Source organism: Scyliorhinus canicula, chromosome 12 (assembly GCF_902713615.1).
Source record: "Scyliorhinus canicula chromosome 12, sScyCan1.1, whole genome shotgun sequence".
NCBI classification, from domain to species: domain Eukaryota; kingdom Metazoa; phylum Chordata; class Chondrichthyes; order Carcharhiniformes; family Scyliorhinidae; genus Scyliorhinus; species Scyliorhinus canicula.
The window spans coordinates 54,739,808-54,756,784 of record NC_052157.1 but is presented as its reverse complement, the minus strand read 5'-3'; the positions used below and the strand labels follow the sequence as shown (position 1 = coordinate 54,756,784).

General features: G+C 49.3%; 1 protein-coding gene across 1 annotated transcript in view; it reads right to left on the bottom strand.

Annotated features, from left to right (window-relative positions):
- LOC119974754 (serine-rich adhesin for platelets-like) overlaps positions 1 to 16,977 on the bottom strand; it is a 253,856-nt gene that overhangs the window by 164,018 nt on the left and 72,861 nt on the right. Inside the window, exons 8-9 of the mRNA XM_038813953.1 lie at positions 14,726 to 14,824; positions 10,616 to 10,723 (exon numbers count right to left, since the gene is read on the bottom strand). Of these exons, the coding sequence (XP_038669881.1) occupies positions 10,616 to 10,723; positions 14,726 to 14,824 (207 nt within the window). The remainder of the gene's footprint in view (positions 1 to 10,615; positions 10,724 to 14,725; positions 14,825 to 16,977) is intronic.

Here is a 16,977-nt window from a genome sequence, read left to right as displayed (position 1 = left end):
TTGACACCCCATCATAAACACTTGGAATGCTGTGAATGGTTTCGATCCCCTTACTGAAGGAAGATATACTGACATTGAAGGTAGTCCAGGGAAGGTTCACTCGGTCGATCCCGGGTGTGGAGGGATTTTCTTATGAGAAGAGGCTGAATATGTTGGGTCTGTACTCATTGGAGTTTAGAAGAATGAGAGGTAACCTTATTGAGACATATAGGCCGGGATTTTCCTTTTTGGGGACTAAGTCCCCACGCCCACCAGAAAATGGGCGAGAATCACTCCAGACTTTTTCCTTGAAAGTCTGGGGTGAGTCTCTGTTTTCCAGGGAGCTAGCAGGGCTCCAGCGTGCCTCCCGCGAATCTGGCTGCCGGTGTGGCCCAGCTAGCCAGACCACGTGGCTGCAAGCCCACTTTGGAGCGGGAGCAACCGACATGGCGGACCCATGTAGCGGGCCCACGCGGAGAACGCGGAGGGAATCGAGGATTATTGGGATAAAATGGGAAAGTAGAGATGAGGATTATTGGATCAATCATGACCTCATTGAATGGGGGAGCAGGCTATATGGGCTGAATGGCCCCCTTCTGCTCCTAAGCCTTTTGGACTTATGGACCCCAGACCAGCACTGAAGGGTTGACAAGCCAATGAGACTCAGAGCACAGCAGCATGGAGAGAGGGGAAGGAGTTGAGAGAATCAGGGATCAGGATTAAGATTGTTCCGCCCTTTACATGTCACAGTGAAGGGAAGGTTGTCTCAATCAGCTGGCTGGTCAGGGAGATGGTTGTCGGACTTCCGTTTGCCGTTCCTGAAGAAAGATAGTTAACTCATGGTGAACCATCATAACCAGATATTGAGCAGCAGCCGCAGGTGTAGAGGTTTGACAGAGGTTAACGACACTGATCAATTGCAAGTGTGATGAATAGAGGATTGTAGATATATCGGATTATAAACATTTGGCCATTTAAATGTTAAAAGCCTGTGTTCGAGTGTGTGAGACTGCAGTGGTCATATTTTAAAAATAATCTTGGACGCGATTCTCCGAGGCCGCGCCGGTTGGGAGCATCGGCGGCCGCGCCATTTTATCGCGTGACGCGGTCTGATGTCGTCCCGCCATTCTCCCAACCGGCGAGAACGGCCCCGTCAAGTTCTGCGCCGTGCCAGCTGGAGAATCGCCCGAGACACTCACAACGGCGATTCTCCGGTACCCCAGCCATTCTCCGGCCCAGATGGGCTGAGCGCCCGCTGCGACCCGACAGGTTCCCGCAGGCGCCGTCCACACCTGGTCGCTGCCGGCGGGAACTGTGTTGGAACGCTGGGGGTGTGGCGTGTGGGGGGAGGGGGGTTCCTTTACTGGGGTGGGGGGGGGCTCCGATGGGGTCTGGCCCGCAATCGGGGCCCACCGATGGGCGGGCCGGCCTCTCTAAAGGAGGACCTCCTTTCCTCCGCCGCCCCACAAGATCCATCCGCCATCTTCTTGCGGGGCAGCCTCGGGGAGGACGGAAACCGCGTATGCACGGGTGACTTCATTTACACGACACCGGCTGCATCATTTACGCGGCGCCACTTTTTACGCGAATCCAAGGCCCAGCGCACGTAAAATACGGGACGCCGCTCCTAGCCCCCCGGGGGCGGGAGAATACGGGGCTGGGAGCGGGCTCCGACGCCGGAGTGAAACACTCCGGTTTTCAATCCGCATCGGGACTTTGTCTCCATTTCGGTGAATCGCGCCCCTTGTTTTGTAGCCACCGAAGTTGGCCATTCCCTAAATACAAAATGGAGGAACGCAAAGCTCACAGGTTAAAATGGACAATGTTAACACAGCACAAGCAGGCTGCACCAAGCCAATGTGTATTCTGTCTGCTAAGAGAGCAGACAGCACCGAAACGAACATTCCGCATACTAATGAGGCAATCTCCGGGATAGTTAACATAGTAATGGAACGATCCCAGGGACAATGGACACAAATAGGGAAGTGATTGCAACAGTGTATGGGAAACCAGACACCCCGGCACCAGCGGGGTCCGAAAACAAAGCACCTGAAGGCCCACCCAGTAGCCAAGGAACAGCCTCAGTATTGGGGGGATTCAAACATATCGATTGTGAAGAGGCCCAATCGATTCCCAGGAGGAAAAGGGTCCGCCCAAAAGGGCGCGGAGCCTTGGGACCTATAAAAGACAGGTCCCACACTTAGTTCTTTCTTCTTACCCAGCCCTCCTCTTTGGACCAGCATTTTGACCAGCTTTTGCCAAGAAGTCCTTGAACGAGAGAGAGGAGAGGTTTGGGACAGCAGCTGCCAGCAAGTAAGTCTCACAACGATCGCTACCAGAGATAGACACTCCTGACCACTTTTTAACCCGTACCAACCTGAAGTCTGCAGAACAGAGCAGAGCAAGAGGCCTTGTCCCCTGATCCGGCAGTTCCCTTCGAGATAGGTATTGGTTTATTTAGTGGTAGGAATAGTTTAATCCTCTTAGCGTCTGCATGGGTAGTATTATAATTGTATTATAATAAACTCAGTTGTTTGAACTGAGTAATTGGTGTATGGTTTTATTGCTTTGAACTTGACCTTGAAGCTTGTGGTGGTATCTTAATGATACCTGGCGACTCCAGAGCTAAGTAACGATACAGAGCCAAATTGAGTGTTAAGCACACTCACCCAGAACGAGCAGCATTTAGTGGCAACTCCGCGTGGACTCGATTAGAAGTGGCTCCGAGAGAACCCAGAAATTTGAATCAGAAATCCAATTGGGAAAAGGAAAAACCACAAGTGTTCAAGGAGTTCAAACCAATAATCATAATTCAGAAGTGTGTTTTTGCATGCGTAACTAACAGGGTTGTAAGGGATTTTTTGTTGCGACAAACTGTCGGGAGTTTTATAAGTCGGAACATAGCGAAAGCCATACCCGTATTTTAAGCATTGCCTTATCATCCCTCGTTCCAAATTAAAGAGAGCATAAAGAAAAGGAAATGGCCATGCAGGCAATGGAACGCCTCATGAACCCAGAGCAGTTCGTGGTCGCAGCGACCAACAGTAGCAGAGTAGGCCAGTGTCCCGTATGGGAGCTGGAACTCAGGAAGTACCTCAAAGGGAAAGGAGTGAGTTTTGTGTGAATGAGGAGACAGGTCCCGCGAGTATAGGACATACTTGGTGGGAGAACCTATCTCAAATTCATAAAAATAATATAGGTAAAGCACGCAAGCCGATAGTAATTGTGTCCTGCTTGGCACAATTGCGAGGCACAGAGGAGGTCGTTTGGACACTCCGCAAAGAATTAGAAGAGAGGAATAGGATGAGCAAAGTGGATGTCAGGGACATTGAAAATGAGAATCTAGAATTAAGAAGGAGGTTGGCAGAGAAGGATAGAGAGGTGGATGATGCCAAGAGGGCACATCAGTCTTGTCTAGCCCATCTGAGCAGTTCCCAAGCCTAGTATGAGAAAGCCTATCAGGATGTGCAGCGCGCAGTTCTAATAAGAGAAGATTCAGAGAAGCAGGTGGAGGCACTGCAAAGGCAATGCTCTCACCTAAAGGCAGCTTTAAGAGCACTCCATCCTGCCACCACTGAGCAAAGGCAAAGCACAGTGGATCATGCTAAATTTAGGAAGCAGATTGCGCAGCTGCAATCTCTGCTTTCTGTGCAGAATGGGTTCCAAGAGACATTTGGAACCCAGTTTGGTGAGGAAAATGCCCCAGATTGGCAGGAATTAAGCAAAACCGTGCAGCGCTATGTTCAGGGAACATGTGCGCCAGCAGCGCAACAGAAAAGGAAAGCGCCCCAACTCCCACAGATCAGATAACACCCGCACCTATGAACCCAGTCACCACCCAAAGAAAGGCAACCACAAAAGGCGCACCCGAGGTCACCTACACCACCCCATTAACCGTAACACAACTAAGGGACGCATGTGAGAAAATCACCCCGTTCCTCCCCACTGCAGACCCCCACCAATTTTTCGCAAGAGTTAAACAGCAGGCTACCATGTACGGCCTGGATGAGCGAGAGCAAGTGAAGCTCACAGTGTTGAGTTTAGACTCATCAGTTGTAGCAGCCCTCCCCGACCCACAGAACGTTGGAGGAGGCACCCTCGAAGAGATGCATACAGCTATTTTAGACGCGATAGGCGACAACAGAGGAGACCCAGTCGAAGGTCTAAATAAGTGTAGGCAGGAAAGAACAGAGCATCCCACAGCATTCGCAGGAAGGCTGTGGATTCATTTCACTGCCGTTTTTGGCGATTTAGACCACGCTCATTTAACCCGCGATAATATGGTTAAATGGACCCGCGCAATCATCTCCCATGCCACAGATGCAGGACAGAATGTCTGCACAGTTATGACCCCTCAGAAGAGGCCCATAATGAAAAATGGGTTTTGTAAAGATTGTCCCGCGCTTGGGAACAATCCGTCCAAGGCAAGGTTAAAGTAAAGACCCCAGAAGAAGCTCAGGCTGCAGCAGATATACAGGCAGTAAGTGCGCACCAAAACCCCGCATGGGTAAATGAAGGAAAGAGCAGCCCCCCACAGAAGTCGCAGGAATGTTACAACTGCGGACATTTAGGACATTTTGCAAAAGAATGCAACGCCCCACAGAAATCTCAGAGAGGCCAGCAGACAGGCACTCTGACCAGGAACAAAGCAAAGCCAGTCCACAGTATAGGGACACAGTCAGGACAGACCAATGTGGACGGAACGGACTGACGGTGTTCGGGCTCCCCCACTTGGGTCTGTGACACCCACTGGGACCGATCAGGAAGACCGGTGGTCACAGCAAAAATTAGAGGGAAGCCCATAGAATTACTTTGGGACACAGGAGGGTCCCGCACTACCATTAATTCCTCCACTACACCACAGGCAGACACGTGGCCCACTACAGCTTCAATTACACTCAGCGGATTTACAGGTCACTCACAGCAGGGACACATTACAGCCCCGTATCAATTCAGCTAGGGAACATCTCCACCAGACACCCCGTTGTGTTAGTTAACCTGCTCCGCACAGCAGAACACATACTGGGTATTGACTTCATGAATGCCCACAGCCTGTTGTTCGATCCAGTAAATCAGTGTGTCTGGAGAATGGCAAAATCTGACAGAGCACCCGCAACTCTCACAGTAGGAGAGTATGCGAACAGAATTAGCGCAGTAGGCGACTATTGTTTTGACCCGACCACACTTAGCACGGACAAACAGGTTAGGGCAGTTTTGAACAGACACAGGACAGCATTTGCCAGTCACCGGCACGACTGCGGCAGAATGACTGGACAAGTTCAAGTTACTGGACCTGACCCGAGACCACAGAGACAGTACCGATTTCCCCGAGAAGCAGAGGGAGAAATTGGAAAGGTTATAGAGAGCTTATTAGAGCAGGTTGTACTTAGGACAGTAGCCTCAACTAATAATGCACCTATTTGGCCAGTGAGGAAGCCCGACGGATCATGGCGTCTGACCATAGATTATCGGGAACTCAACAAAGTTACCCCAGCAGTAGCCCCCACGGTAGCAACAAGTCCCGAGACCATGCTCAAGCAGGGACTCCACTCCAAATATTTCACGATATTGGACATTAGCAACGGCTTCTGGTCAATCCCATTGGCAAAGGCGTGCCAGTACAAATTTGCCTTCGCATTTAAAGGACAGCAGTATACGTGGACATGCCTCCCACAAGGATTCCACAATTCCCCCTCCATTTTCCACCGACAGCTGGCAAATGGATTAGCCAAATTTTCCCGACCCGAATGTCTGGTACAGTATGTGGACGACCTATTACTACAGACAGACACCAAGGCAGAGCACATCACGCTTCTGGCCGAGCTCCTGGAAATTTTACAAGACATTGGATGTAAAGTTAACCCCAGAAAGGCCCAGATATTGGAGAATCAGGTGATGTATTTGGGTACAGTCATCACACGCGGCAAACACGAGATCGAGTTCAAAAGAATTGAAACAATCGTCAAATTGCCCCTTCCCCAAGATTTTTCAGCCCTCCGGTCATTTTTAGGTCATTTTTAGGACTGGTTGGGTACTGTCTGAACCATATTGATGGTTTTGCGACCAAGGCAGCCCCACTCTCAGACCTCTTTAAGAAAGGAGCACCGTGGGAATGGCTTCCACAGCATACAGAGGCTGTGGAAGAGTTAAAGAAAGCCCTCAGCGCAGCACCCACGCTACAAGTTCCAGACCAACTCTCCCCCTACGCAATAGAGGTAACTAGCACCGATCTGACCCTCTCGGCCGTGCTCCTTCAGGAACGACACGAGCAGCTACGACCAGTGGCTTATGCCTCCAGACTTTTAGACCCCGTAGAACAAGGATTTTCAGCCTGCGAGAGGAACCTACTAGCAGTATTTTGGGCAGTTCAGTACTTCTCGTACATTACCGGACTCAATCCCATCACCATTTTGACCGAACACACCCCCACACAGTTACTTTTAGACGGATGACTGAAGGACGGTTCAGTTAGCCAGATAAGAGCAGCTAGGTGGACACTACTGTTACAAGGACGGGACATAACAGTTAAACGGACCAAGACACACACATTTTTAGCGGACAACCTACAGTATCCAGGATAACCGCATGAATGCAAGATAGTAGCACCCCGACACAACACAGGACCATTCATTGCCAAGATGCCCCTTGGAAGATAGGGAATTCAAGCCAGAGCCCCCAGCACATAGACACGTGTGCCCCCTTGAAAATCTATGTGGACGGTTCATCCACAGGTTTAGATGGCGAACACATCACTGGATGCGGGATTTATGTGGAAGATGCGCAGGGACGCGCACTAGAGGAGATTTCATTAACGTTACCGGGTTACTTAGGCGGGCAGGCAGCAGAGCTCGCGGCCATTGTATATATAGTGGACCACCCAGATTGGTTCCCCAGCCCAGCAGACATATATTCGGACAGTTTATATGTCTGTAACAGCCTCACAGACTTTCTACCCCTGTGGAGGACAAGCGGTTTTGTCTCCGCAGATGGGAAGCCCCTTCCATCAGCCCCATTACTCCACCATATCCTAGAGAAGGCAAAGGATAGGACGTATGGCATCATTAAAGTTAGAAGTCCCCATCGATCATCCCCCCCTGGAAATGTAAAAGTCGACGCACTGGCTAAAGCAGGTTCCAGGCAAGGTCACTTTTGGACACCCCCAGCTAGCGCACCAGCTAGCGCCCCTGTGAGTTCAGTGCAGGTCTCACAGACAGAAATAGAAGATTTAGTATAGGCGCAGAAGCAGGACGAAAATCTCCGGGAGATTTTAAAAGGAAACTTTGTGGCCCAGTACGATAAATTCAAACACGCTTTGACCACACATGAGGGTGTGATCATAAAAGATAAATTGTATGTAGTTCCTGAAAAGGACAGGAATCAAATGATTGCCTTGTTCCATGACGGTCATGGACACCAAGGGATCGACCCTACCACAACACACCTTCGACAAATCTGTTGGTGGCCCAACTTAAGACAAGATGTTACTCACTATATAGAGAATTGTTTAATTTGTGCGCAGAATAACCCGGAGAGGTATTCAAAGAAGGCACAACTCAGCCACACTCGCCCCGTTAATGGCCCCTGGACAAACCTCCAGATCGATTTTATAGGTCCATTGCCCCCTTGCAGGAATGGCTATAAATATGTTCTGGTGGTCATAGATACCTTTACCAAATGGGTAGAGGCATTCCCTTCACGCACCAACACAGCAAAGACAACTGCAAAGATCCTGACCCACCACATCTTTACGAGATGGGGACTCCCCAGAAGTATAGAATCAGATCAGGGATCTCATTTTATAGGACGGGTCATGTAGAACGTCCTGACCATATTCGGAATCAAACAGAATTTTCACATTGTGTATCACCCCCAGTCAAGAGGGATAGTGGAACGCTTGAATCAGACTCTAAAATCGACCCTTAGAAAGATGGTACAGGAGAACAATTCGACTTGAGATTCAGTGCTCCCATTCACTCTTATGTTCATAAGAAATACTGTTTCATCATCTACAGGTTTCACCCCACACACACTCATGACGGGACGCTCTATGAAAGGATCAGAATTCCTTTTAGGACTCGACCAGCCCAGAAGTGACGGCCCTCGCACACGAGAAAGCAGTTAAACAACTAGTTGAGACTGTAAAGCCTTCTCAGTTAGCAGCCGCAGTAAAATTGGGTAAAAGGAGGAAACAGAGCAAGGCCTTTTTCAACAAAAATGTCCACCCCACAGAATTTCAGGTTGGGCAACAAGTGATGTTATCTGTATATAACCCCAGCACGTTTTTGGCTCCAAAATTTTCCGGCCCGTACTCATATTTCGGACAAAATCAGCCCCTCAGTATACAGAATAAGGTACCCCAACGGTAAGGCTGCGTGGTTCCATATTAACCAGCTAAAGGCTTATGGAACACAGTCAAACCACTCGCACCATGTCCTGCTAGACGCAGCAGAACACCTCGCTCCGCCCACAGGAGACACATTTCCCCCCTCTCCCTCACAGACCAGTTCCTCATCGGACTCGACCTTGACTCCGCCCACTGACTTCAGACCACGCCCCGGAACGCCCACAAGCTGCCACAGCAGAGACAGTGACTGTGAGACTGAGGACAGCCACAGCACTCCACCCTACAGCCCCCACTTCAGCGACTTCGACCCCGACTCCAGTGATTTAGAGATCACTTACATAAAAAATCCAGACCCACGCCCAAACCCACCACCCAACACTGACGACCCCGACAACGCTCCTTCAAATTTAGACCCCACGATTTGGCACAGGGACAATTCTTGGAGACTTGTCCGAAACGATGAGAGTGACCCCCGGTTACACAATGCAAAAATTGCATGCCTGATCCATACAAGGGTATGGGATCCGGGAGAAGAGGATGACTTGATGTCTGACTCCCGACACGGCAACCCCTTTGCGACCCTGTTCGCAGAGAATGAAGAGAAGTGAGGTGTCCAGATGATGTAAAAAGAGGAACCGCTTGAGAGAAGCGCTGTCCTTTCTGATGGAACCTGCACGCATGTTGGTTATGTTTGTCTGTTTGTATGTTGTTGGAACCAACAATTCTACGGACACGTGCTTGTAGGATTAGAATAGCGGTTTTAATATACTCACAACAGAGCCAGCCTATTAGCCATTGAACTTTCGGTGAACTGGCCGGCTGACCATGTGGGACTGATCTTTATACAGCAGCGTCCGGGGGAGGAGTCCTGGGCAGAGCCAAGGGAGAAGCCCCGTACAACTCGAGCATTCCCAGAGCTACTCCCCCTGGAGAACAGGTAGTGCAACTGCACTTACAATATAGACACATGTATATACAGATTATAATCCGGTGCGATTACATTCACCACATATGTTAAATGTTTGATTTGGAGATTGGCCACTTGGTTTTCAGCTGAAAAGCTTGTGACCACCTCACATGCACGTTAGTCTGTCCACCGATATTTCTCAGAACTTGACTCAGCTGAAATGTCTGGAGCCCAGTTCAACTTTTCACTAGGAGCATCTTGGCTCCCCTTTTCTTTTAGGTGCCCCTCTATTCCGGGGATAGAGGCAGCAATTCCACAATGACTACATTCTTGCCCGTTCGTTTCAGCTGTCTGAGGACCACCCCTTTGGTCAGCTAAGCTCGGGTACAGCACAGCACGACACACACGGGGATCTGGCCTACCACTTATCAGCTATTGAATGTCCAGGAATGATGGTTTAAATCTCTCTTTTTGGAGATGGTAAGTGTCAGGTACTTGTGTGCCGTGAATGTTACTTGCAGCTTGTCAGCCCAAGCCTGGATATAGGCCAGTTTTGCTGCATTTGGACACTGACTGCTTCAGTGTCGGAGTAGTCATGTGTGATGCTGAACATTGTGCAATCATCAGCGAGAGTAGCGACTCTGTGCCTGGGTATAGGTTTCCCTTGTTAGTTTCCAATGAAGCTTTTGTTCTTCCTTAGTAATGGCTGCCCGGCCTGAAGAAACTTGGTGAGATGCTGCAGTGCATCTTGAAGGTGGAACACACAGCTGCCACTGTTTGTCGGTGGTGGAGGATGTGAATATTTGTGGATGGGGTGCCGATCAAGCGGGGCTTCTTTGTTCTGGGTGATGTTGAGCTTCTTGAGTGTAGTTGGAGCTGCACTCATTTAGGCAAGTGGAGAGCATTCCATCACACTCCTGACCTCTGCCTTGTGACAGGCTTTGTGGAGTCAGGAGGTATATTGCGCGCTACAGATTTTCTAGTCTCTAACCTGCTCTGGTCGCCACAGTATTCATATGGCTGGGTCCAGTTCAGTTTCTGGCCATAGTGAACCCCCATGATGTTGATAGTGGGGTATTAGGCAATGATATTGCCATTAAATGTCAAGGGGCGATGATTTAAATCTCTCTTATTGGAGATGGTAAGTGCCTGCCACTTGTTTAGCACAGTAGGCTAAACAGCTGGCTTGTAATGCAGAACAAGGCCAGCAGCGCGGGTTCAATTCGCGTACCGGCCTCCCAGAACAGGCACCGGAATGTGGGACTAAGGGCTTTTCACTGTAACTTCATTGAAGCCTGCTTGTGACAATAAGCTATTATTATTATTATTATCCGATATTGCCGCGGGCTGCCACGGTGAGAGAGAATGAATGGGGTATTCCTTACCCGATAGGGTGATGTTGCGAACAATTGTGGTCACGGTGTTGGAGAGGGTGGCATTAATCGTGGTGTCAGTCACGTTCACCGGCCAAGACATTCCGCTGGTTGTAGAACCTGAAAATAGAGAGAGAGAGAAGCAATTAGACCAAAGCAACTTCACCTCCGCATAGGAACGCTTCAACAGGAGGAGGACATTTTGTCCCTCAAACACTGCTGCCCCATTCAACACCATCCTGAATTCAACTCCTCTCTCCAAAGATTTCTACACAAAAACTGCCTCTCTAAACCTTTTCAAAATGTCTCTCTGAGCTCCTTGGCTCTACCCAGGAATTATCTCATCTCCACAAGCTGAAAATCAAAATGATCTTTTTAGGGCGCAAAGCAAATTAACTCCCCGGGACTTTCCCAGTCAAACCACTGACCGTTAGCCCAGACTGACAAACACATTCCTTTGTCAATTTTACCTTCTATCTGCTAAAAGCACCCAGGCCCTGCAAAATAGAATTATTTTTTTAGAAACGTGACCAGTGCATTGGAACACACTCAAACCCCACGCTTTTAACCCGTACATTGCCCAATACTTGGAATCCATTATTCCGAAACTCTTCCAGATACCTCAGTCCCACTTCTCTCCGTTGTCGCCCCATGGGCACAAGCCTCAGCACAGATTAGGAACAGCGAAATGTGGCATTGCCGTTGCCGAGGGTGGATGACGTCAATGACTGCCTACCCCAAAGTCGTTGATGTAAGCGAGACTCACCAGGTGTTCACAGCTCTTACACATCTGGGATACAGACCGTTCTAATTACCCTCTGGTGGGGAATTTGATATGGAGGGGTCTTGGGGAGGTTTGGTGTGGTGCTGCTGGAGCCGGGGGTTGAGAGAGTGAGCGTGATCCTGGCCAGTTTGCCTTTCAATGGACAATTCTGAGAAATGAAGAAGCGCAAACGTTTTCTCCGCCATGGTTCGGCGGCAAACCCTCAAAATCAGGAGAAGGAATTTTGAACTAATTTCCTACCTGCGGAAGTGTGACCTTTTGTCATCCACTCGGTACAACGCATGCCGCTGCCCGGAGTGGTTAATTACGTTGTGTGTGTGTCACGGCCCCCTGGAGATTGAAGTCCAGAGGGGGAGGGCGGTTTGGTTTTGTGGGAAATATCCTACTGGGATGGATAACTCTGATAGCTGCATGCACTGAGATGGCAGGCACAGGAAGTTATGCCAAGTCCCCTTGTTCCATCCCCCCCACCCCCCAATGCCCTCTGCCACCTGACTGGGAGGTTGAGTGTGATGGCCCTCCTGGTCCACGTGACTGACTTTGTTGCTCAGCATGCTGGAGCACACAAACACCGACCAATGGGGAAGATACACGAGGCACAGGGAGTGGAGCCCCTGCTCAGAGTGAACCATAAGACCATAAGACATAGGAGCAGAATTAGGCCACTTGGCCCATCGGGTCTGCCCTGCCATTCAATCATGGCTGATATTTTCTCATCCCCATTCTCCTGCCTTCTCCCCATAACCCCTGATCCTCTTATTAATCAAGAACCTATCTATCTCTGTCTTAAAGACACTCATCTCCACTGTCTTCTGCGGCAAATAGTTCCACAGATCCGCCATTCTCTGGCTGAAGAAATTCCTCCTCATCTCTGTTTTAAATGATCGTCCCTTTAGTCTGAGATGGTGTCCTCTACTTCTAATTTTTCCCACAAGTGGAAACATCCTCTCCACGTCCACTCTATCCAGGCCTCGCAGTATCCTGTAAGTTTCAATAAGATCCTCTCTCATCCTTCTAAACTCCCAACGAGTACAGACGCAGAGTCAACTCGGGATTCCAGAACTTGGGAGTCAGAGTGTGAACACCTGGATTGTTTTGTTATTCTATTTATTCACGGGATGTGGGCTTTGTTGGCTAGGCCAGCATTTGTTGCCCATCCCTAATTGTCTTGAGAAGGGGGTGGTGACCTGCGTAGTGTCGGTACACCTACTGTGCTGTTAGGGAGGGAGTTCAGGATTTTGACCCATCGACATTGAAGGAACAGTCCATACATTTCCAAATGAGGATCGTGAGTGACTTGGTGGGGAACCTCCAGGTGGTGGGTTTCTCAGGTATCTGCAGCTCTCCTTCTTGATGGTGAAGGAAATGCCACACAATTTTCGGCTAGTTTGTCTTGGATCAGTAGAGGGCAAATTATTCAAATCAACTCTGAGAGATAGGATTAACTGTCACATAGAAAGGCATGGACTAGTCAGGGATAGACAGCATGGATTTGTTAAAGGAAGAACTTGTCTCACAAATTTGAATGAGTTCCTTGATGGAGTAACAAGAAGGGTTCATGAAGATAGTGCAGTGGATATAAAGGGTATTAATGGTCAATGCCTGCCCTTGCGAATGGAAAGTTGTTTCAAGTGGTGTTCCACAAGGTTCGGTGTTGGGACCCTTACTCTTTGTGTTATATATTAACGATTTGGACGTGAATGTTGGGAACACGATTGGGAAATTTGCAGACGACACAAAGGTTGGCCGAGTGGTACAATCTGTAGAATGATCCAGATGGATTGGGGCAATGGGCGATAAAGTGGCAGATGGAATTTAACACAGAGTGTGTGAGGTCATGCATTTGGGAAGATCAAACAGTTATAGGGAGTACACAATGAATGGGAATATACTAAGAGGGGTAGACAAAGTGAAAGTTCTTGGCGTACAAGTATACAGGTCCCGAAAGGCTGCAGTTTAAAGTAGACAAGGATGTCAAGAAAGCATATGGAATGCTCTCCTTCATTGGCAGAGGTATAGAATATAAATTCAGGGTATAATGTTGGAATTGTATAAAACACTGGTGAGGCCACAACTGGAGCATTGTGTAATGTTCTGGTCACCACATTACAGGAAGGATGTAATTGCTCTGGAGAGAGTACAGGGGAGGTTTACCAAGAATGTTGCCAGGGCTAGAAAAGTGTCCCTGCGAGGAGAGATTAGATAGGTTAGGGTTATTTTCCTTGGAACAAAGAAGACTGAGGGGTAATTTAATTGAGATGTACAAACTTATGAGGTGAAGAGCTAGAGTGGGCAGGATAAAATTGTTTCCCCTGGTGGAGAATTCTAGAACCAGGGGACATAGATTCAAGATAAGAGGCAGAAGGTGTAGAGGGGACGTGAGGAAGAACTTTTTTATGCAGAGGGTACTGGGTGTCTGGAATTCAATGCCCGAGTTGGTGATGGAGGCAGAGACCCTAAACTCTTTTTAAAAATACCTGAACCTGCACATTAATTGCTGTAAAATACAGGGCTATGGTCCAGGTGCAGGGAGAGGGATTAGGAAGGGCACCTGGGTGTCCTTGGGTTGGCATGGACAAGATGGGCCGAAAGGCCTCTTTTTCGATGTAACCTTTTTATGATTCCATGGTAGCAGTCGCAGTTTTGGAAGGAGCTGCCTAAGGAGCCTTGGTGAATTGCTGCAGTGCATCTTGTAGATGATACATATGGCTGCTACTGTGCGGCAGTTGTGGAGGGAGTGAATGTTTGTGGAAGGGGGAGCAATCAAGTGGGGCTGCTTTGTCCTGGATGGTGTCGAGCATCTTGAGTTGTAGTTGGAGCTGCACTCATCCAGGTAAGTGGAGAGTATCCATTACACTCCTGACTTGTGCCTTGTAGGTGGTGGACAGGCTTTGGGGAGTCAAGAGGTGAGTTACTCAATGTAGGATTCCCAACCCCTGACCTATTCCTGTCGCCACCTGGCTAGGTGCAATTCAGTTTCTGGTCAATGGGAACCCATGGGGATGTTGATAGAGAGGGAATTCATCGATGGTAATGACACTGACTGTCGTGGGCCGATGGTTTGATTATCTCTTGTTGGAGATGGTCATTGTCTGGCCTACCACTCATCAGCCCAAGCTTGGATATTGTCCAGGTCTTGCTGCATTTGCATGTGGACTGCTTCAGTGTCTAAGGAGTTGCGAATGATGCTGAAAATTGTGCAATATATAGAGACTCTGTGCCTAGGTATAAGTTTCCCTGGTTAGTTACCAATGAAGATTTTGTTCTTCCTTAGTAATGTCTACCCAGTATTGCCTCGAGTCATCATGGTGAGTGAGAACAAATGGCTTATTCCTTACCAAGCAGGGTGGTGTTGTGATCAATTGTTATCATGGTGCTCGCATTAGACATGGTGCCAGTTACGCTTACTGACCCAGACATTCCGCTGGTTGTGGAATCTGAAATAGAGAGAGAGAGAGAGAGAGAGTCAAGCAATTAGCCCAAGACAACTTCACTGCCGCATGAGAACGCTTCAACAGGATAGGACATTCTGCCTCTCAAGCCCTGCTGGCCCATCCAACATCATCCTGGCTAATGTTGCTAATTAGCCAGCTAAAACTGGTGAAGTGTATTCTTGGAGGCTCAATCACATGATTTGCACCCAACTCTCCAGCTTTGGTCAGCCAACATATCCGACCTTGTGCCGCATGGTCTTCCTGTGCTCATCATAAAGCAATAGGACTCGTTTCCTGATTGTATGATGCTTTACAGTTAGCCAAGCGGCCTTTTGTTCCTCCTATTTTCAATATTTAGAGATCTGAGAAAGAGGGATGTTCAAAGTGAATGACAGAATAAATCTCCAATCTTCATTAATTTCATGATGGCTTTTCACCAGTTGCGTCCTCCAATACATCTCCAATTCCTAGATTACGCTCACCAAGTGAGGCGCAATGTGCAGGACACATTTACTCACCTCCTGACTCCCCCACAAAGCCTGTCCACCATCTCCAAGGTCACAGGTCAAGAGTGTGATGGAATACTCCCCAGTTGCCTGAATGAATGCAGCTCCAACAACACTCAAGCAGAACTGCTTTGTTTGACACCCCATGTTTGATTGACACCCCATCATAAACCCTTGGAATGCTGTGAATGGTTTCGATCCCCTTACTGAAGGAAGATATACTGACATTGAAGGTAGTCCAGGGAAGGTTCACTCGGTCGATCCCGGGTGTGGAGGGATTTTCTTATGAGAAGAGGCTGAATAGGTTGGGTCTGTACTCATTGGAGTTTAGAAGAATGAGAGGTAACCTTATTGAGACATATAGGCCGGGATTCTCCCTTTTGGGGACTAAGTCCCCACGCCCACCAGAAAATGGGCGAGAATTACTCCAGACTTTTTCCTTGAAAGTCTGGGGTGAGTCTCTGTTTTCCAGGGAGCTAACAGGGCTCCAGCGTGCCTCCCACGAATCTGGCTGCCGGTGTGGCCCAGCTAGCCAGACCACGCGGCTGCAAGCCCACTTTGGAGCGGGAGCAACCGACATGGCGGACCCATATAGCGGGCCCGCGCGGGGAACGGTAGGTCCGACCCAGATCCAGATGGCCCGCCAATCGGTGGCCCCTGATCACAGGCCTGGCCACCGATGAGGCTACCCCCCCCCCAGAATCAGATTCCCTCCGCGCCCCCCCCCCCCCCCCCCCCCCCCACCCCCCAAACCAGGACCGCCACCGCGAGCGTGGGTCCGAGTTCCTGCTGGAAGGTACCAGATATAAACCACGCCGGCAGGAACTCGGCCAGTTGCCGCCAGGAGAATCGCCGTGGGGCCCCTTCCAACAGCCCCCGACCAGCGTTGCGCCGACCAGCGCTGCGCCGAACGCGCGCGCGGCTGGCAGGTCGCGAAGAGTCCCGTATACGCCGTCGCGCTGGATTTCCAGCGTGAACAGCTATTCTCCGACCCCATGTCGGGCGCGATTCCGGAGCGGAGGGTCGGAGAATCCTGCCCATAAAATTCTCAGGGAGTTTACAGGGTCGATGCTGAGAGGATATTTCCTCTTGTGGGAGAGCCCAGGACCAGAGGCCATAATCTCAGAGTAAGGGGGTCACCCATTTAAAACTGAGATGAGGAGGATTTTTTTCTTTCAAAGGGTAGTGAATCTGTGGATTTCTTACTACAGAGAGCTGCATATGCTGGCTCATGAAGTATGTTTAAGGCTCTGATAGACACATTTCTAACCAGTGAGGGAATCGAGGATTATTGGGATAAAATGGGAAAGTAGAGTTGAGGATTATTGGATCAATCATGACCTCATTGAATGGGGGAGCAGGCTATATGGGCTGAATGGCCCCCTTCTGCTCCTAAGCCTTTTGGACTTATGGACCCCAGACCAACACTGAAGGGTTGACAAACCAATGAGACTCAGAGCACAGCAGCATGGAGAGAGGGGAAGGAGTTGAGAGAATCGGGGATCAGGATTAAGATTGTTCCGCCCTTTACATGTCACAGTGAAGGGAAGGTTGTCTCAATCCGCTGGCTGGTCAGGGAGATGGTTGTCGGACTTCCGTTTGCCGTTCCTGAAGAAAGATAGTTAACTCATGGTGAGCAGCAGCCGCAGG